The sequence below is a fragment of the Jatropha curcas genome, chromosome 7 (assembly GCF_041381405.1).
Source record: "Jatropha curcas cultivar XTBG-Jc1 chromosome 7, XTBG_Jcur_1.0, whole genome shotgun sequence".
Taxonomy (NCBI): Eukaryota; Viridiplantae; Streptophyta; class Magnoliopsida; order Malpighiales; family Euphorbiaceae; genus Jatropha; species Jatropha curcas.
The window spans coordinates 19796614-19819782 of record NC_143157.1 but is presented as its reverse complement, the minus strand read 5'-3'; the positions used below and the strand labels follow the sequence as shown (position 1 = coordinate 19819782).

The following is a 23169-nucleotide window of genomic DNA, read 5'->3' as shown; positions in this document are numbered from 1 at the left end:
AATACCATTCTTGGGCTACCCCCTTAAGTGTGATTGGAAAAACCTTGCACATAAAGTCTTCAGAGTTAGTTTGTAGGTACATCATGGTTTGGAAAGTCGCTAAATGACTTCAGGGATCAGTGGATCCATTCATAGGGTTGGAAGGTCAGAATTTTGAATTTTGGGGGAAAAGTAACACCCAAAATAATGGCCGATAGGGGGTAGTCCTCCTTGAGACCATAGTCCCCCGCCTCTCTCGTTTTTCTACACTCTCTAACCAGTTCCTTCATGAGGTTTCAAAGATTAGCACTATTTAGGGCTGGTTGTGTGTGGCTCAGTTCCTGGCTATGGGGGCAAGCCATACTGAGAGTCGCCCCTGAGTCAGCCTCATGGAATTGTTCAGATGCTGGGTGGCTTTGCCAGTGAGGCGATGGTAAAGGCGCACTGTGCTCTTTGTGGTGTTGGTTCGCTGGCCCACCTGGGGGTGTCAGTTCGTCGCCTGGATGGGGGCCTTAAGAAGATGTATCAACACAATGACAAACTATGAGTATGCTTAAGCGAAGGTTGCCACCACTTGAGGATGGGTTGTTTGTGGAGGAGGTATTACGATATGTTCAACTGCCTCACCCTGGTTATCATCCTGACCCCCCATGTTATGGTGTTCGACCAATTCATTAGCTATGGTATTCAAGGTGAAAAAAAAAAAAGAGATTAACAAGGGTTAAAGGTGTGTTTCACACTCATCGTACCAATTGTTAACCTTTTGGAACTAATTTGGGTTATATATACTGGGATAAGGATAATTGTACTAGGATAAAGATTATGAGAATCCTATCTTGTTTATTAATTAGAGTTTATTTAGGAGTCTAATATTTTTTAATATATTTATATATTATTCTTTTATATATTTTATTATTGTATATTATCAATAAGTATTTCAAAGGAACTTAATATATAAAAGTGACAAAAAAAAGATAATAATAGAATTAAGTTAAGTTTTTATCGTAATATTTATAAGAGCTGAATACAAAAACCTATAGAAGGAGTTTAAGTCTATTAGTTATGGTCTTTTTTATTACCAATTTGAAAATAATATTACAATGACTATTAAGCTAAAAATCTTGAGTGTGGGAATGCGAAAAAAGTAAGAGTTTTACCTTCAAAAATAAAAATTATTTGATCTTTCGATAAAAAAAGGGATAAGGTTTATTGAATGATTTAAAAAATAAAATAAAATGAGAAGGTGCAAATATATTTGCTAATGGAGTAAAACTGCATGTATAATTCATTGTTCTATCTCAAAATTATATATTTTTCTTGAAAAAAATAATTTGACATAAATATTTTTCGAAACGATTAAAATGTTTAAAACTTATGAGAAAAGAGAACTCAAGAAGTGAAATGCAGAAGCTACTATACACCCATATACAAAATCATTAAAAGAGATAGAGAAAAAAAAGAAAACAAAAAGGTTTGTTACAAATTTCAAGGACTATTAACTACTTAGGAGAGAGAGAGAGAAATAATTTCGTCAAGAAAAGATTCGCAGCTTACGAGGCACGTGTGGACACACTAAAAAACAAAATAAGATGATCCGAACGCCACATCAGCTTTCCGGCTCCATCTCACTGGAAATTAGGTTAAATTCACTTTACCGTTACACAAATAGATATTTAGAAATTTTATCGTTATAAATTGAAATTAAGGGATTGCGTCGTGATAGTGCCTATATCTGAGAGACCTCATGTGAAATTAGACCTACTTTTATTACCATTTATAATATAGGATAGTTGTTTATGTACATATATTCTCAAGCTATCCTCAAGAGAAACACTATCAATTAGATGATAGCTATGGTTGGATATATTCTTCTCTCATTAGATTTTGCAAATGTACGTGATAAGAGAACCGCATATAGACATGTCAAATGGAATAAATAAAAGTTAGGTATACCACAACTTAATAGCCTACTTTAAATTTCGGTTACACCTGTTGCTTTAACCTTTTGTTTTTTTTTTTTTTTAAATTATCATGGATTAAAATTATATGAATAAATATATTTTCTGGTATATTGTATTGGAAATTAATTTTTGAAATACTTATCCAACTCTAATTTATAAGAAAAAAATAAACATCTTAATATACTAAATAAAAGTGAGTCAATAAATTAAATAAAAAAAATTATTCAATGATGGATTGAACCGTATAATCATCAAGATATATAAAAGTAATTAAGTTAAGAATAAGAATAAAAATGTGTCTTATCATCATGTAAAAGTTTGTGCTTTGTAAATCAACTTAAATGGCAATTTTAATATTGTTTAGTGCATATTTGTAATATATCCATTATACATAATATATCTAAAAAAAGGTTTCGTATCCTCTTTTCATTTAAGCTCAGATGTTAACATTTTAATTAACGGCGTTTCTTAAATAACTTGCTTCATTATTAGCTTCACATAATAAGGTTTGTTTGTATAGTGCATGTGTCACGTACATAAGTTTGTATAAATTAATAATATCTTTATTTTATTGCTCCCGATTTGTCTAGGCTTCTGTCGTGGTCCTTAAGGTATGATTATGTTAACACATTTATTTTTCCATTTAAAATAGTATCTTTTAGTTATTAGTTGACTGAGAAATTAGTTCATAAATTATAATGAAATTAACTATAAAATCTCTAACCTATGATTTTGCATTAACGTTTTGATCATTCTCTTGTGATTTTCAGTAGTACTTTATTCTCTTTATTTCGGACGGGAGTATTAAAATTTTAATAAAATTATAATTTAAGGATTTCATAGTTAATTTTTAAAAATAGAAATGCTCATTTATTAATTTAACTATAGCTCAGATAATAATTTTTTTTCCCCTCAAGATACTGTGAGAAATATAAATAACGTAGTACATCAGTGTGTTTTATGCTCTTTGAGTGTCGCGCACTCTCCATTTAAGGGAAAAAAAAAAATAATAATGTATAGTTGATTTAGAGATATTACAATCTAAAAATATAATTCTTATGGATTATATATTAAAATATAATTAATTCACTGTATATGAAAGAAGTATATGGCATTATTATAATGAAAATTTTCCTATAAACAAACTGTAATTTCGGGTATAAAAATAAAGAAATGGGAGTAAGTATCTAATTAATTGAATTGATATTAAACAATATAAAACTTGATGCAAATCTGAATGAGTAGCTCAGTGGAAAAAACCACATACAAACTTGATCACTACAGCTTAAGTTATGGGTTCGATCCTCCCTCTGCAACACAAAAAGAGTTTAGAAGGGAAAAAAGAAAGATGAAAAGACATAAAAGAAATATAAGAAATCCACGGAGTGAAAAAAAGGTATATAAGGTGATTTGGCTGCGGTTAAGCAATTCGATTTGCCTATATAGATTTTTATGTTATTTATAGAATTAGTCTTTTTTATTTATGGGGATCCTAAAAGCATTCTCTAAGTAAGGTGAACCTTCCAGAAAATCTATATAAAAATTCAAAAATATCCTAAATATATGCAATTTATGGATTTAAAACCAAATGATACTCTTAGCATTAATCTAATTATATAATTGTCTTTTTAAAAATTTGCCAATCCAGACATTATATTTCAGCCTGGTTTTAGGCAGGCGAGAAGAGATTATAAACAAATGAATAATAAATATTGTAAATGAAGATATTTTCTTATTTATGAATTTCTGAGTTTTGAATTGGTTGGATTCCTTCAACTAAACTAATAAACATTAAACCTTGATATTATGAGAAATAAATTTTGATAAGAAAAAAAATTTTATATTCATTAGTAAAAAATAAAAAAAGGCAAAAACAGAACATTGAAAAATGCATACAAAAAATATATTTTTTCATTTTCATTTTAATCAATCGTAGTTTTCTAAAACCATACCACAAATAGAAATAGTTCATTGAATCTGGTTTTCTTTTTTTTAATTTTGGAAGTGCGTTTTTAATAATTATAAACTAATTTATAGCAATTTTATATAAATTTAGTTGACTTAAATAATTGATCAAGCGTGCTTCAATTGTAACCATGACACTATCTACCATTACAACTAAAAAAAATTATAATTTTTATTGATAATAATAATAGTTCTAATAAATACAAAATGTTATTAATAAAATAATAATAAATATTCATGCATGCTATTATTGAAAATACTAACATTGTCAATGACATCTAGGCAGCCTATGCGTCAATTAATTATTGTCTTCCTCAAAATAAATAAACAAATATTCATTTTTTTTCCTTTTATTTCTTTATTATTTTCTTGACCTTTGCCTATAATCAGGATGGCTTATTAATTTGTTATGAAGAACTTATCAGTTCTTTAACTATACAGCATGATCATTGCAGTTTAGCTCAATGAATATTGAAAATTATATTTTTATTTACAACTCCATTTTATTACTCACAAACGAAAGTGATGTGAAAGATTTTTTTTTTTCTTTTTAAAACATGCGCATGCAGCTCAAATTATTGATCAGTTACAATAGAATTGTAATAATATTTTTTTGATTTATGTGGTAACGTGGTATTTGAAATTGATTTGTTTTATATTTGATTTTGTCTCATTAAAAACGTATTTAAATTTAAAAAATCGAGCTCGAATCATTAAACTTATTGAACGTGCTTGAACGAATTCTTTTTAACCTGAGCTTAAGCAGTTCAAAAACAATTTGTCTCGTTTATAATCCTATATGTTAATATGGAAAATGGGCAGGTTTGATTTTAAATTTACAATGAAAATTAAAAATGAGAGAGTGCTACTTTAATTACAAGTCAATTTAGAATTAATATTTGAATTGTTATTAAGAAATGGTTTATGTTGAAATGATAATTGAAAGTAGTTAAAATTTATTTTTAGAAATTCAATTATTTTCTTTTCAAATATTATTTCATATATATCACTTTTCCCTTTTGCGTCGAAAATTCTTTTTGTTTTAAAAAAATCAAAATAATAAGCTAACTAAATGGAGTTAGACTTGGAAGTTGTCGACAAATTCGTTTTTCCAAAAAGAGAGTCAATAGGTGGACTTTTTTTTTTTTTTTTGTCCTATATTATTAATATTTTTTTTAATTACTTATTTAGATTCGATGTATGCATTCATTCATGAATCAAATTAATGAAAAATATTTTTTTTTAAAAAATGAAAATATTTCTAATCAATTATGAAAAATTAAAGTAAGATATTTAAAAAAAAAAATTCTATTAAGATCGGTTTAATCCATTGATAACAAGCAAACTGAATCTAGATAAATTCAATCTTTTTTTTTTTCTTCGGCCTATGTAGGAATATTCTATGAAGATGATTGGATATTCTAATTTGACTAGCATGAATAGGAAAAAAAAAAAAAAAAAAAAGATTGAAGTTACAAATATTTGGAGCTTCAGTCTAACTTCAACTTAGCCAAACTTTGTAATTTTAATTTTGTAACACTTTGAATTTTAAGGATAATTTATCGTGTACTTAAATATGTAAATTTTGATAATATTACATATTTTTCAACACTAATATTAATAATTTTTAAAATTTTTAACTTTTATTTATAAAATGTTAACTTGATATGTAGTTAATATGGCTTTTTCGTATAATAATTTTTATAAATTTTAACTTTTTAATGAATGTTTAATTGATTTAATTTTACGAGTTGAAGTGTTTAATAAAATAATTTTAAAAATTAAAATGTTTAATAGGTATAATCTTATAAGTTATAATATTTAATAAATCAAAATAAAATTTAAAAGTGTCATAAGATAAAATAATAAATTTCAGGGCTAATTTATGTATTTAGCCAATTCTATTTTGATTATTTGGTAAAAATCATAGTATCTATAGAGTATTAGGATCGGATATGTACTACCAATTTTTATTTTCCATAGGGATATTCCACGGAAGATGATTGGATATTCTGCTTTGACGAGCACGAGTAGAAAATGTGGAGACTCGTGGTGTCCAACTTCAATTCCACGTGCAAGTTAACTGGGGGAAGACAGAGTGTGTGTTTCGTGTGGGTAAGTACATAAATTTACCTTTCTAAAATTTTGAAAAAAGTTTTATAATGCCGTAAAATTTGCGAAACGTTTATTATGCTCTTAGTCTAATAAATTTTAATAATATTATACATATTTTCATATTAGAAATAGGGATGAATGTTTTAAGATATCCGTTCCATTTTGATATATTTAACGAAGTTAAGAATAATCATAATTGATGTCTGATTTTCTGTATTTATTTCATCTTAATCACAATATTAAATGGATTTGGTTATGGATAAAAGTGGCTACTCCACCAATTTAAGGAGTATTTTTAATGGTTTTGGATGAGCATAGATAGTTAAAGTTTAAACAGGTTTGACGGGGGTAGTTAATTAAATGGATTTTGGATAAATATAGATAATAAAATTCTAAACAGATATAAATACAAGTAGCTAAAAATTCGCAAATATCTGGTCTGCTTTTATCTCTAATTCGAAAATACTCTTAAGAATTTTTTATTTTTTTAAGTATGTGGAAAATTTTAGTATGACTGGTTGCACAAATTTAGTAATTTAATAAGGAGGGACCACTTTTGACTAATAAATTTTGTAAGGACCTTGCAGCATACGTCGTGTCAAGACTTTGATTTAAAACCCAAAATGTACAAGTATGAAAGCAATTCAATTAGTCATGTGCACATTTTTTTTTTCTTGGGATTTATTAATTTGTTTCTTGGGATTCAACATATGATATTTCATGTGGGTTTTGAAGGTGCATCCAACTTGTATTAGCTATGTGATTATACTCATCTAACTAATAATTTCATCAAGTTGACTTTGTCAAGGATCTTGATTTATTATGCAAATAAAAAAGAAAGTGACTAAAAAAATGGAAATGACAAAAAAGAAGGGTTTTGTATCTCAAGTTTTGATCCATGAGTTGTCAAATGAGCTGCCACTTGCCAGCTCTGTTCTACATCCTTTTGACTTTTAATGATAAGTAATGCCAATTATCGAGAGTCTTCCTCAATTATCACTAATCAGTTTTCTATTTTTTTAATTGGAGCAACTTTTCGTATTTAGAAAGTCTTTGGTTCACCTGATTCATGCAGTTGTATAATTATTTTATACATCATAATATATAAAATCAATTATACCCATTATTTTATATTTTAAGAGTAATTTGCTACCAAAATTTTATTACACACATTCAGTAATCAGCTAACATCTATCAGTTACCAACTATTAACAATTACTATCATCCATCAGTTGTTATGAACCATTGAAATAAAAGGGGCCCTTGAAAAAGAGCTAGCAAAATAAAAATATATCTCTTCCTATACAATTTCTAATTAAGAGAAACTTTGCTTAATTTTTTTTTATTCAAGTGGATTCTTATTGCCTATTTTGATTTATTTTTTCAAAATTATTATCATTATTATCTAAAAATTAAGTGATTCTCTTTTGAGGATCTTGACACTAAAGATGGAGAGTCAAAAAAGTAATTTTCAAAGAGAATTTTGCTTAAATTTTTTAAGATTCAAGTTGATTCTTGCTGCCTAATATGATTTATTTTCTTAACATTATTACCATTGTAATCAAATAATAAAATGATTTCTCTTGAACAATGACACTAAAATTAGAAGGTTGAAAATAATATTTAAAAATTAAGAAGTTCAATAAATTTAATAAAAGATTTAGACCTAAGCCGCCCATGTTATTGCTACTGGAATGATAGATAATGGTGAAGTGATGGTTTGCATATTGTCTTGCCTCATGCGTTGTAGAAAATATTAGAAAAATGATCCACTCTTAAATTTTCGCCGAAGAGACATTACTGTTAGACATAGAATTTACTATTATAATTAATAGAGAGTTCGCTGATTTTTTTAACAAATCAAAAAAATTATCTATATTCATTTGAAAAATAAAACTAAAATAAAAAAGATATAATATTATATTTTTCTGCTTGAAGATGATCTTCGCAACAAATATAGATATCCATAGTAGCCACTGGTATTTTAATTAATTTAGACGACGAAATTAATATAGATCTCTCAGGTTATCTCCCTATTTTCTCTATCCTCTATTTACTTCTCCCTATTTTTCTGTTATTTTATAACACGTTATCAATACGATTTCGTTCTACCACTACAATTTCGTTCTACCACTATAATTTTTATTCTATAGCTTCCTTGGTCAATTCGCTTGCATAAAGAAAGGATAACTCGTGGTTTGCGACAATCAAAGTTAAGGTTAGTGTGTTTGAGTTTTTCTACAATCAAAAGGTAATTTCTATATGACCTAAAGTTGTGTTTGAATAACGAAATCCGTAATATTTTTGTTTCCTTATGTTTCTACTGTCATATGTATATAATGAATTGAGCATTAAAAACTATATCCTTAGTCTAAATTTTAAAGCTGCATTCAATCTAATGGGAGCTTACAGTTTATTGTTTGTGTGGACAAGTAACTCCACATCATATTTGGCTATCACATCTATGTTGTGATATTTTTTTTTATTTTTTTTATTTAAAAAAAAAGGAATGTAAATGCTATAGGTTTTCTTTCATATTATGAACAAGAATTATATATCATGAATATTAGATGATACAATACATATATATGCTATGGCTTTGGAGACACAATCAAGGATGAAACTAAGAATCTAAGTAAGATCACGTGAAGATTATACTAGAATATTTTATGATTAAATAGCTTTTGTTCTTTGGAATGATTTGAAAAAAAATATATAATTATCAAAAGCTCATCATGAAAAGATGCGCTTATCCCTGCAAGATCGGAAAACTGTAAATTATTTTGATTTTGTAATATTAAGATTATTGTTCTATTATTATTATTATTATTATTATTATATATTTACATATATTATTTATGTACTACCGATTTTGAGAACTGATTGGTTTATTTTAAATATAATTAAGATATTGCCGTTATTATTTTTGGAGTTTATATTAGCCATTGATCTAGAATTGTCAAATGATATTTGTATTTCGAACATGCTCTTGAAGTAGCAATATTGAGAGAGATGATTTTAATATATATTTTGAATTTTTCATATCCTTTATATCATTAAGCAAAATAAAGAGATATTAATAAAAATCGTGAGGCCGCCCAATTAGATTTTGCTCCATTCCTCAAAGTGAATGGAATAGAATATATATGGGTGTAACGATGTCTACCCAACTAGAACTGATACATTCCCTAAAGTGAATGCAATAATATATGATATTGGGCATGAATATAAATAATGACAAAGATATACTTATTATTGAGAATATTAATGAGATCATAGTTGAAATAATGATTTTAGCAATTATGGTAGCCACATGAGTTATTAAGAACAAATCTTGTTACTAGAAATGGTACAAATAAATGTGGCATATATGAATATTGGTTATGTACTTGTACACCAAAATATTAAAATTCATATTTGACTTTGGTAGAATAAGAATATTTAAAGGCTCCGAAAGAGCAAGTATTACTACCAAAAGGAATGAATTTTATGTGTAATGCACCATTCCAAAACTATTTGTAATTGAAATAAATATTATTGTAGACTAGAAGTTTACAAATTCAAGTATATTATTATTTGGCATAATCGGTTGGACTGTCCTAATCGATAATGATGCGAAAAAAGAAAATATAATATGTGGATATTTATTAAAAAACCAAAAGTTTTTTCAAATCTAATGAATTTTTCATGCTTAATTTGTTCTTAAAGTAAATTAATTATTAAGCATCACGAAGAATTTAAATTGAACTGTTTGTATTTTCTAGAATATATAAAAGAAAATTATTGATCAGTTTATTTTGATATATTATAGATATATTCAAAAGATAGTTACATGATTATTATTAACTTGCAACCCGAAGTTTGCATAGATTATTGTCAACATGCAACCTAAAGTTTGCATAATTATTTGTACAAATAATTTGATTAAGCACACAATTTTCAGATTATGCTATTAAGTTAATTATCTTGAGAATAATGGTGAATTTACATATCAGGCCTTTGATGACTATGATATTAAATAACACATATTTTAATTATACACCGTGTAAAATCGATTGTTAATTGTAAAATTATAATATACAATATATAATGATTAAAATTATGATTTTTTGATTTATTAGAAGGTCCAATGAGCCAAAAGAAATAATATATTGAAATATACAATAGGGCAGTCTTTACTTCAAAAAATTTACGAAAATTCTTATAGTTGAAAGGAGTTGAATTCAAGACCTCTCACTTTTCACATTAATAATAAGAATAATAACATCACATCTTATCGGTAAGATTAAAATCATTATTATTGCATTAGTTGGCGAGAAAAGGCATTGGTTAGTGATAAGTTAAACATAAAATGTTGGGATATTATTGTAAAGCTAAATATTATTGTCATCCAAAATAAAATACAACAATTACTTGAAAGTAATTAGCCAAGTACTTAACTATATATTAAATGGCTCAGGATTTTTTAGTAATTTTATACCTAGATGGTTACATTCAATCCTAATGTTAGAATTAATATTATGATATTGCAAAAATTTTGTTGTCAAGGTCCACACTCAAGGGCACATCATTGTGAATAAAACACGATCGAGTATCCTGTAATAAATTTGACTTCCAAATGGTCTGATGGCCCACATATGCATATATAAGGATACTGAAGCCCAATCCAAATCTTATTCATTATACACATTCACAATCCTACTGACATAGCCATGGAGCAACAAATTACATAAATAATATTTTTGCCACTAGACTAAACGACACTCCGTATGCTTTTCCACTCAAAAATTTTCTTTAACCCAGGAGGCCATGGCCCCTCTCGGCCTCTTCCCTCAGTCGATGCGCTCAATGCTGCTAGCTGTCTTCCGAGAATTGAATTTGTATTGACGGAGGGTTGAAGATATAAAGCATAACATTGGGCTTCGTTTTACAATAATCTCAAAAGTATTCAGAGGGTTGAGTGCAATCATGTGCAAGTCACATGACACATTTATGTGCAAGTCAAGCAGTCGTAACTCTTTTTAAACTTTTCTTTTTAATTTTGATTAAACATGTAATTTATAAAGCTCAATTTACCTGCTTAACTTGGAAGTTATATTCAGTTTGACTCGAAATTAATTTTTTATACAATTTATTTTTTAAATTTACACCAAAAGAACAAAAAGTCCATTTATTACTCAAAAAAATTTTAATTTAAACCAAAATATAATTAAAAAATAACAAATTTTGTCATTTATATCAAATAAAATTAAGAAATAATCATAAAATTTTTTAAACCAAATATTCATATAATCAAATATTTTCTAATTTTATAGTTCCTCTGTCCCAAAAAGATAGTTCATCTTTTCTTTTTGGTTTATCTCAAAATATATTCTACTTTCTTTTTTTCTATTATAGTTAATTTTTAAATTGTTTATTATACTCTTATTAAATTTTATCTTATTTTCAATAATCCTCTTTAATGCTTATTTATTGTTTCAATATAATAATTCCTTATGTATTATTTAAGATAGACATAATAGAAATTTTATATGAATAAAATTGTCCTTTAACCATAATAAAAATGCTACTTTCTTAATCTGTGTGAAAATAGAAAATAGACTATCTTTTTGGGATGGAAGAAGTAATTTTTTTTAAATCAAATATTTTGTTTAGTTATTTTTTAAATTGAAGATGAGACACTATAATTTTTTATAATTATTGTTATGTCTTTAAATAATTTTTCTTTCTTAATTTTGAACTTTTTAAATAATTTGTCAGTTAGAAATATTTAAAAGTATTTTTTTATGGAAAATTGGGTGTTTTGTTCTTTTAGTATAAATTCAACGGTAAATTGTAAAAAAAGTTTATTTTTGGACAAACTGAATATTACTTCTAAGTTCAGGGGGCAGATTGAGATTTATTTCTTTCAATTTCAGAACTCGTGAGGAAAAGTTGTTGGTCTTTAAAGAGTGAAATTAAAATAGAAATAAAAGTAAATTTGGTCCCTGAATTTGTTTAGCAGAATCAAAGATTCAGATTTGACCTTTTAGGTCAATTTAGCCCTTGAACTTATATAAAATAATTTAAAAAATCTGATTTCACTTTTTTGGTCAATTTAACCCTTGAACTTCTTTTGATTTTATAAATTAACAATTAATTTAATTTAAAATGATTGACTTTTTATACATTTTTCCCTTGCACTTAGAACACTCAGATCAAACTTTTCCAACACTTATGAATGTAAATTTAAAATTCATAGAAACATCATTTATTGTAATATAATAAATTTATAAATATGTATTATAACTTTAATTTATTCAACATGAAAAATACATAGATTTCATAAGCGATAACCCAGTAATAAAGGTTAATTTTAAAATGTTCAAATTAATATATATTTATAAATACAATATTCTTCATATATCATTTTTCTATATTTTATAATTAATTAATTAATTTTTTAATAAATTAGTCAGCTCGATCCCAACTACAATTTTAATAAATGTCTATATAATGATTTTATTATAACTATAATGAAGAATTATAAGTTAAATTGACTCAAAATGTCAAATATAATTTTTTTATCATTTTAAATAAGTTCAGGGGTTAAATTGGCCTAAAAAGTAAAATTGGATCTTTTTAATCATTTTATATAAGTTCAAAGGCTAAATTGGCTCAAAAGGTCAAATCTGACATTTTTTATCCTACTAAACAAATTCAGGAACCAAATTGACTTTTATTCCAATTAAAAAATATATATCTTTTTTTTCAATAAATAATTATAAGGCTCTAACTTATAGCTAAATAAATACACAGTCCGTCGTCTAAAAAATAGATTTCATAAATCAATTAACGTAGAAAGAACAGAAATGTTATGAAAAACATTCAAATCCCTAGCAAAACTAATACTTTAGTCCTTGATACATTTTTTACTTCTTTTTGACTCTATAATCATTTTTTAAAAAAAGACTTGCATTTTAGAATTCGTATACTTTCAAGGATCCAAAATTTTTGTTCCTTGGACTTATTTGCATATGTGTTTGCATGTAAATATAAGTTTTTCTTTTATCAATATATATTCTCCAATCTAGATTCAGATGTGCGACTTTTTTACACATTTACCCTTAGCTATGCCCTTTGGGATCAAGCAAAGCCATTAGGCCTCATACTGACCTATATGATACTGTGTGATGACAGTCAATAAATTACTAAACAAATGGCTGTCCCATTTATTAAAAAGACTTTATTGCCTTATCGGATATGTATTGACCACTACATCATATAATTCAATCTAGTCAATTCAATATAAATTGGACTCATATGACAAATTAATTATTTATTTATATTACCTCACCCAATTTAATAATTCAGTTGCATTGGTTTTGAAATAATTCAATGTTAATTATTTACCTATACAGTATACGCTCAACAAATCTAATAATTATAATTGACTCTTGATGGATCTAGAAACAATCTATCTATGGACTAAAAAAAAAGAAAGAGTAAAAGGGCCTTAGGCCTTAAACTATTCCAATGTTTAAATCAGCAATAGAATAATAAATAGTTGGAGATTGTGTTTCTTATTGTATAGATATTGGGTATATAAGTAGAAAGTTTGATCTCTTTATATATATAGGTAGAAAGACCCTAATCCTATTCTGATTCTATCTAAATAATAATATTTGATTTTAAAATATAATTAGGTCTTATATATAAATTTTAGTTGAATTCTCGATAAATATTTATATTCTAGTAAATGTCCCCACAAGTCTAGGACATTTATGTCTTATGAATCTAAATATATCTTTAGGATACCCTTTATCTTTATTTATTTAATAATTTATCTTGTTTACATTTATCATTTGTTATTTTAGGCATTTAGTGTTGCTCACTTCAGAGCAGTCAGCTCACTTGGGGCAACAAGGAGAGCACGTAGCTCTAAGGCACTTGGTCTTGATACTCACTTACACCGATGGTGTTGGGTAGGCACTTAGCAACCTTATAACAAATAATAAATAATAAACATAAATTTAACAAGTAATACTCCCTCTGATTCATCTGTATAGACAAAATTTTCATTTTTAGCGTTCCATTTATATAGACAAAATTAATTAATTTAGACCAGACCAAAATGCAAAGTCTAAATTACCCTTGATTTGCTTTGTTCAGAGTACCAACTTTTTAGAAAAATAAGAAAGTGACAGACAAAGTTGAAATATTGATTAAATATGGTTGACTAACCAATTAATCGTGTAGAAAAATGAGCATGGGTCATATAAGTGGGTACAAGAGATTATTAGGGGCATATTTAACCTGAATGCTCTGTCTCAAAATGATAGTGCTTTGCTGTAAAAAAAAAAAAAAAAACCATAAATTGTTTCGTTTCGAGAATTAGAGTTTTGGAGTTTGAAAACCTTTAATCGCTTTCATCCCCAAAAAATCACTTCCTCCATCAATTGCAACCTTAGTGACTTTCTCAAACAACATTTTCTACTTATAAATGTTACCCAAACATAATAAAACTGCAACCACAAGCAAACGAAAGAAAATGGGAAAATAGTGAGACTTCGTCTATGAAGAAGAAAATTGCGAAAGAGAAGGGAAAGCCGGTCGATATATTTGATGCTAATAAGAAAAAAAAGGGGTATAGAATGAAATCTATGGCCCAAACATGCACTTCCTCTTTGAAAATTTCCTCACCCAAAAAGAAAGCTTCGTAATCTCAAAAAACACCAGCAAAGGAAAAAGAAAAATTATTCAAGAAGATGTTGATTCCACTGAATCAGAAGAAGAGGAACTTGAAAAGAAAACTGATGATGAAGAGAGCAGTGTAAAGTACATTGACAAGTATGATCATGCGTTGAAGTCTCGATCTTGTGAAGAATATTACAACCAAATTGTTATGCATGAAAAATTATTAATTGAAAAAAAAGTTGAGTTTGATGAGTTAAAAGATCCTGGTTTAGACTTAGAACCTTATTTTGATGGATTTATAAGAAGGTGTATATCAATAGAGAGTATGGTATATCCTCGATTAGTTAGATTATTTTATGCAAACATGTTTGTAGAGAAAACAAAAAGGGGTGACAGGGGAAAGATTAATATGGTCTCAGTTGTTAAAGGTACTGAGGTTAAACTTAATGAGAGTGTTTTACAACGTGTTGGTTAGATTTATTCTAGTGGTTTTGATTCTGTTATTGAGGATACTAAATATTTTGAAGGTTATGGTGTTTCTGAATTTTAAGAGAGGTCCTTGGCAAAATTATGCTAATGAGGACTATGTTGAAATTAGGATGAAGGCAATTCCTAGATTGCCTCATTTAATTGTTTGTGCAAATATTTTGCTCAAATATGGTAGCAAGGATAATGTTACTGAAGATAAAAAATTAATTTTATGGCATATGATTAAGCATGTTCCAATTAGTTTAGTGGGCATAATTCTAAAGAATATTGCACACAATCACAAGATTATGAGTGTAGAAAAATATAAAGCCAGGAATAATTGTATTCATTTGCCTCATGCAAAGTTGATTTCAAATTGCATTATGGCTGCTGGAGTTGATGTTAGTAGGGAGCATGCAGATAATATCAAAGTAATTGAAAAAAAATAATAGAAGGTATCTGAACTCTTGTAATATTGTCAAGACTAGAGATAAGGGTTGGATTTTGCTAAAATATATTGAGGACAATGATGTTGTAGGGTGGGCAAAATAGGAAAGATTTGGACAAAAATTATAGTTCAACTAACTCCTTCATCTATATGCAAAGTTCGTTCTATCTATATAAATAAATCAGAGGGAATAAATAATAATATAATTTTTTTTCTTTATAAGTGAGTCATATGTAAATTAAAATATTAATGAGAGAAAAATTATCTCTTTTTTTCTTTCCTTTTGAATTCAATCTCTTACCTTACCTCGAATGGTCGAATTATTTAATTTTTTAATACTTGTACTTTACTATTAAATAATGTAGTTATATAATTTTTAAATAAATAAATAAATATTCTAACAATAATATTATTATCTCATCTTAGAAATTAGAAAATAATCAAATTAAATTATTAACTAAAGAATAATCAATAATTTATACCACATGTAAATATAACATGGTTTATAAGCGAGGAATATGTAAATATATATTTATTTAAAATATAAATGAGGGAGAGAATTTATCTTTTTCTCATTTGGAATGTGCTTCAATAATTTATGAATCCTACTTAGCAAATCTTTTATATATAATTCATAATTAAATGCATGAAATCAATAGCTGAAGAACACAGAGCTGATGTTTATGATTTTTTTTTACTTATAGATAGTATGGTGTGTGAAGCTTTTTTTATGATACATAAACTAAAAGCTTTACTAAAATTAAGAGAATAAATAAAAAATTAATACTCAACACTGTACGTGAGGCACCTATTCTAGAAGAACTAAAAAGTAATATAAAAAGAAAGCATTAATTTAATTTTTAAATTCATGAAATAAAACCGTTTAAAGCAATTTTGAATGTATTGGCCAATCAATTTAATATAATTTAATTTTATTTTGTTCAGAGTTGTCGCACTGGAGCATCCTGTTTATGTATTTGGCTTTGAAGAAGTCTTTTGTCAAAGACTATTAGAGAAAATAAAAATAAATTTTTTAGACCATCAATAAACTTTAAAATTCTCGTGATCACATCTATTCTGACATCAAGACAATATAACAAATAACCTACAAATTTTGTAATTCAAAATTTATTTGTAAATCGTAATTTCATGAAAGCTATGGCCTGTCATATTTTTTATTTAATAATCTTATAATAAATTAAAATATATGGTAATAAAAATTTAATGTGTGATTCGAAAAGTAGAGTAAGATTAATAAACTTATCTTGTATTCATGGAGTAATTATAGATAAGAACAATTTGTGTTTTACTAGGCCAATCGATGGATTCAAAAAAATGTTCAATTTACTCTTTCTGTTTCATTTTGCTTACATAGTTTAACAAAATATACATATTAAAAATTTAGTCAACAAAACTATTTTAATTTTTTTTTACGCTTAACTCATTAAAATATTAATAAAAATTCTTCATTTAATAAATAATGTAAAGGTTATTATAAGAAAAATAATTATTTAAATATATAAATTTAGAAACCCTATAAACATTTTAGGACATCCAAAAAAGTAATAATAAGCAAACAAAATAATTAATTAATTATTATATAATTAATTAATTATATAATAATTAATTATTAGTTGGGTGTATAAGAAATAGATAAAATAAGTGCAATTCATTAATTAAAAATCATTTTGAACACATTAAAGCTTTAATTAGAAAGCAAAAGTTATTTTTTCTAACATTACTTTGAACATATAAGAAATTCCAAATGTTATTATTACACAGACCGAAAAAGAGAAGTAGCTTTCCTAGTAGAAATGGGAAGACAAACATTATTACACTTGAACTAAAGAGAACAAAAAACACAAAAGAAAAAAGGAAAAAAAAAAAAACTCAATTTCAAAGGCAAAAAGGAAGTAATCAATCACTCAATAGCTAGTCTTCTCTTTATTTTGCTCCAGTTATTCAATTACTTGTTTGGTGCCTTAATATAGGCCAAATGGGTTGAATTACCAACTCTTGTCAAGGTCTTCAAATCATAAGCAATCCAACATCTAGAAGATTGTGTATGGTAAAAATAACCCAAACACTTGCAATCTTTACTGCATTTACTGCTACAAGCATCTTGCTTCATGGGTCCATCTCCTTTAGTATACTTTGCAGTGAAGTGGTCAATTCCTTCAAGTTTATAATAGTAAAAATCTTTTAACCCACAAGAATTTACCTTTGCTGGCTGGCAATTTTTACTCCAACCCAACAATCCTTTTGGTGATGGACAAGCAACACATTGGTCTTCCTCACATACCCCAAAGTTCCCACATCTTTCAGGCAATTGACATTCTGTTTCCCAAGAATCTCTAGAAAACAGAGTGTAAGTCACTTGCCAAGCACTCCAATCTGCATTATCTTCATAAGTATGGATTTTAAGGTTCCCATCAATTCCCAAACGCAAATATGACAGTGTCATATTGTATTTAGGCCTTCTAAGAGTTAAAGTACCTCCAAACGACTTTGCACCCTCGTATTCTAATTCCAAACCTGATAAAAACGTTACTCGCTTCAAAGGACCTTTTGCGACACTCAGTAAATCATTAAATAAAAAGTAAAGTAAAGGTTTTGAGGCTTTTGGGCTTTTATAATACATGGCTAAAGTCTTATCCTCCATAAACAAACTGTATGCACCATTTTTGTTTTCTTTTTCACTAGCTCTGCTCACAAGTTTGTTAGGACCCTCAAGTTTTAACGACTGACCCACTAGAAGTGTATCAGTTGGATAATCAAAACTTTGCCAAATGAATTTACCGTTCTTGTCATGGAGAACCATGTTACCGTTAGAGAATAACTTGAACCCCACGACCCCTTTATTGGAGGTGTTGGTTTGCCAAGCAATCCGGCCATCAGCGTCGGCCAAGGCAAGATTTCCATCTGTTCCGAAGGTGAGAGTGGCGTTTTCGCCAACTGGGTTGCCGCGGTTGGCTTCCCAAACCCATCGCATTAGTGACTCAGATCTAACAGTACCCATACGCAAAGCAAGAGTAAAGGCATTAGGAGTAGTGTTATAGAAACAAAGTTGGAATGGTTGAGCAAATGGGTCTAAGACTCTGTAATTTGCATCATATTCGACGATATATTCACCAAAATCACCTTCATTGACGTACTTGAAGGTGGCAGAGGGAGGAACAGAAGCATGAGCTATGAAGGAGAAGAAGAAGAAGAAAGAAAGAGAGAGCAGAAAATGTTGACTTGGAAACATTTCGATTCGGTTGTTTTTGGCATAAAACCGGCTGAAATGGGTTTCCTTTTATAGCAATCCCTGAGGGCTCTTTTAGTCTTTTAGGCATTTTAAATTTGGATAAACAAGCTAGACAAAGTTGAAGGAATTGTCATAGATTAGAAAAGGGTCCCACTATGAGCTGTAAAACGGTGGCGTCTCTTTAATTAATGTTTTCTTTTTTTTTTTTCATGTTAAATCTATTGGTTCCATATTAATTAATGGTCGAAGAACGATAAATTCTTCGGTGGATTCCCTCTTTACTCTTTTTTAGTATTAAAATATTCCCTCCTTTAATAATTTCATGTTTTAACTTTTTAGATATTAAATTATTTATTTCAAATGAAAAAAAATATATATTAATTTGCTGCTTTTTATATGAGGAGTGAGATCTTATCTTCTTGTAATTTTATTTTTCATATGGTTCTTTTTGATTTAATTGAATGAAAATTTTATTATTTTTCATTTTAAAAAATTCATACTATTTTTCAAAAGAATACATTTATCTGATTTGAAAATTAAATATAGCTAAATTGGGTGAAGTTTTAAGTAGCATGGATTTAATTTAGAATTGGAATAAGAACTAGAATTCCAATTCTAATTCTTACTGTAAAAATCTTTAATAGAGTGAAAAATTGAAAAGGTAAAACATGAAAGTGAAACTGTGAAAAAATAAAATTTAAAGGGAAATTTTTGGTTAGTGTAATCTTATTTTTTATTTTGTACTTCAATATAATTTTAAAATAATCTCATACTATATGTTTCATTTCAGCTTCAGTTTAGAATTAAAATTAAATTTTTTTTTCCAATTTTCAATTGTTTACAGTATTAATAATAATAATAATAATAATAATAATAATCAAAATATGTTTATGTTTCATTATATTTACGTATAAATACTAATCAAAATATATAATAATGAAGTGAAGCATGGTTTTTTCCATTTGCAAAAAAAAAAAAAAAGTACAAGTTGACCAATTGACCAATTTGTTTCCACAGTCATGATTGCATTAATCCAATTTGCCAAGGGAAGAAGGGTCCTACGTTTGGTACCTCAAGTACCGGTACAATGTCCAGCGCTACCCAATTTTCCGCGTAAACAAAAAACTTGTCACCGGATTTCCAGGATGAAATTATTAATTTACACCTTTACACTCTTTTTATCTAAAATTATAATTTTTTCTTTGAAGGGGTTTAAAACTAGAATTATAAACAAAAAAAAAAAAAAAATGCTTGCAAGTTGCTCACACCATAGTCTAAAAGATTTAACTAACTCGTTTAACGATGAATCAAACTTAAATTGGAATTCCAGTGTGTAAAACGAATCTTCTTTTAACATAAATTATAAACAACACAAATATTAACTCAATTTTTCAAATTTAAATATATATCAGTGCTAGTGGATGAATGGGTAAAATTTTAGTCGCTAAAATATGAAATGAGTATATCATGATGTATATATATAATTTTTTTAAAAAAAATTTAAGTGATATATTTATTTTTTATTTTAATATGTTATATAAAAATACTTTTTAAAAAATAATATTTAATATAAATTTATTATTTTTAATAACTATAAGTAAAATAATAAAAAATATTAACTTAGAAAAAAATAATATAAATGCAGATGAGCTAATCTAACATTAATTTATTGTTTTTATTAGTGGTTATCCTTATAAAAATCAAAATATAACATAAATACAAATAAGTTAACATGAAAAAGATTCTAAATGTCTTTGAAATGAGACAAATGTTATTAATTTGAAAATAGCGTATGTACTATGTAGGTTAGGAAAACGCTTGATTTTTTTTTTTTAAAGATAATATTAGGATTTCATTAAAAAAGTTTAAATCAAAACAAATATTATAAATAGAACATAACCCCTCTTATGAAAACCAGACATAAAATAAAAATTATAAAATAATTATTATTCGCTGATTTAATAAAAAACCTTAATAAAAAATATAAGGTGTATTTAAAGAAAACGAATAAATTTTCAAAGTGGTTGATTAGATAAACTCTTAGAATCTTCTATACATGACATAATTATCCATAAATTAGTTGTTTATGACAAACATAGAAGATTTTAACTACTAAATCCAATAGAGAAACATGTCACACTACCAGGCTTCAAAAGTTGAAAAATTCTTCACAAATTGCAACTTATCCAAATAAACCAAACAAATGCAAACAACAAAATAAAACCCCACATAAAATAGATAGACCATAAACTCTACACAAGATGAAGATAAAACACAAATAGTAATAGAAACATAAATAACATGAATCTATGTCAGAATAGAAATAGATTTATAATTTATTTAATAAAAAAACATAAAAATTTGTACCAAAACTAAAAATATACTAAAATATGAGGAAGAGGCTGTCACAAGATCAAGAACCAGTCTCTTCCATATCTACAAGCTTAATTTTGTGTTTGAATAGAGAGAAGAGAAGAAAATTTTAATGGAGAAGGAAAGAGAGCGCGACGGATACAACTCTCTATATATATATATATATATAAAAAGACTTATGGTACTTCTTGAAACTATAGGAAAACGATTGTTAAGAATTACACTTTCGAATTTCAAATATTAAAAGCAAAAATAATATTTATTTTTCAAAAGAAAAAATAATATTTAATTTTCAAGTATTAATACTAAATAATAAAAAAAATAATTCGAAAATATTACCCGTACCTTAGGGTACTGTAGAGTTAGCTGAAGACAAAAAAAAATTGTTGGGGGGATAAGGTTGCTCCGTGAAGGAAATGCTACTCTTTTTTAAAAAAAAAAATTTAAAAAAAAAAAAAAAAAAGGAAAAGGATTTCCAATGTACTAGGCTGTCTATAACATCATTGTACACCTTACTTGTTAAACCAATCTAAGCTCCTTTAATATGGAATATATATATTTTTAAATATTGAATGAGGAAAATTCGAACTTGAATCAATATGGAATATATTTTAAAAATTATTTAGAGAAAATATTTAATTTCATAATATATAATTAATGGTTTCAAAAAATATTTATGATTAATTGTTTAAATCTGTTCAATTCACATTAGATGAAACAAATATAACTTGTTATATTGAATTTCATAAAAGAAAAAATTAAAACGATTAAAGTTATTTAAATAAATTGGTTTGATTAAATTTTAATTTAAATTTAAATTTTTAGTTTAATTCAGTCGGTTTTTTCTATATTATGTGCGCTCAATCCATGATCATAAATACTAAAATCAAAGTCAATAGTAGACTTTTCAATGATCAACGGTTGACAATGTGTCATGATTGGAATTTTGGAGGACACAATGTATAGAATTAAAAACTTTTTCAGCACATGGGGGCAACGGGAAGGTGGCTCCTATTACACCATTATGGTCAAAAGATGAGGTCAGTCTAGATCGACGTCTTTGAATGGGTTTTGAATGAAAGAAACAAAACCAGATCCAGTGGACATGGATTTTATATATCTCTATTACCTACTACCCCTAAAATTTTTAAATTAGCATTTGTGACGTAATGGTTACATCCAAATTTACGAATTCGAGATTATCATATTTAAAAGATTTATTTTCTCTACTAGAATAATTGTAATCGATTGGTTTAATTTTATTTTCAGAACCAAGTTAAAGCAATATTTTTGTAAATCAAGTAGTGGTTCGGTTGGTTTTATTATTTGTGTGAGGAGTAGAAAGTTTCAAATTCAAATCCTCTCGATCACAATTATTTTCATTAATTAAGTGAGTTAAGGGAAAGAGGGTCGAATCCTCTCAATTACAATTATTTTCATCAATTTAGAGAGTCAAGGGAAATGACTACCTCCTGTTAACCCCAACGTTATTTTCTCTATAAAAGCCTAATAAATAAAAAAATATATATATTTTTGAATTAATTAATCTAATTTTGTGAAACTGAAATAAAAATTATTTTAACATTTTTATAAAAGAATTTTTTAAAAATTTGAAAATTGAAATACAAAATAACAAATAATAGAAAAAGAAATAGAAATTCAAGCTAAAAGAGATAAAAAATTGATTTCTATAATGCTTTTATTTGTGCACCAATTAAATATTTTTTTTTGCTTGAAAAGAAATAGATTTTTTTAATATATTTAAAATGATAAAATTGTTTAATATTAAAATAAAAAACTGAACATCGAATTACAAAATAGCAAATATAAAGTAGAAAAAGCAAAATCTTAGAAAGATATTTTATTGCAAATTCAAATTAGATTATTTTTTATTTTTACCTATTTTTTTATTTTTGATTTTAGAGTATATATAA

At 26.7% G+C, this 23169-nt stretch overlaps 1 protein-coding gene across 1 annotated transcript; it reads right to left on the bottom strand.

Annotated features, from left to right (window-relative positions):
• Positions 1-17362: 17362 nt before the first annotated feature.
• LOC105639216 (epidermis-specific secreted glycoprotein EP1) lies at positions 17363-18874 on the bottom strand. Its single transcript, XM_012223201.3, has one exon. The coding sequence runs from the start codon at positions 18860-18862 to the stop codon at positions 17579-17581; it is 1284 nt and encodes a 427-aa protein (XP_012078591.1). The 5' UTR covers positions 18863-18874; the 3' UTR covers positions 17363-17578.
• Positions 18875-23169: the final 4295 nt, after the last annotated feature.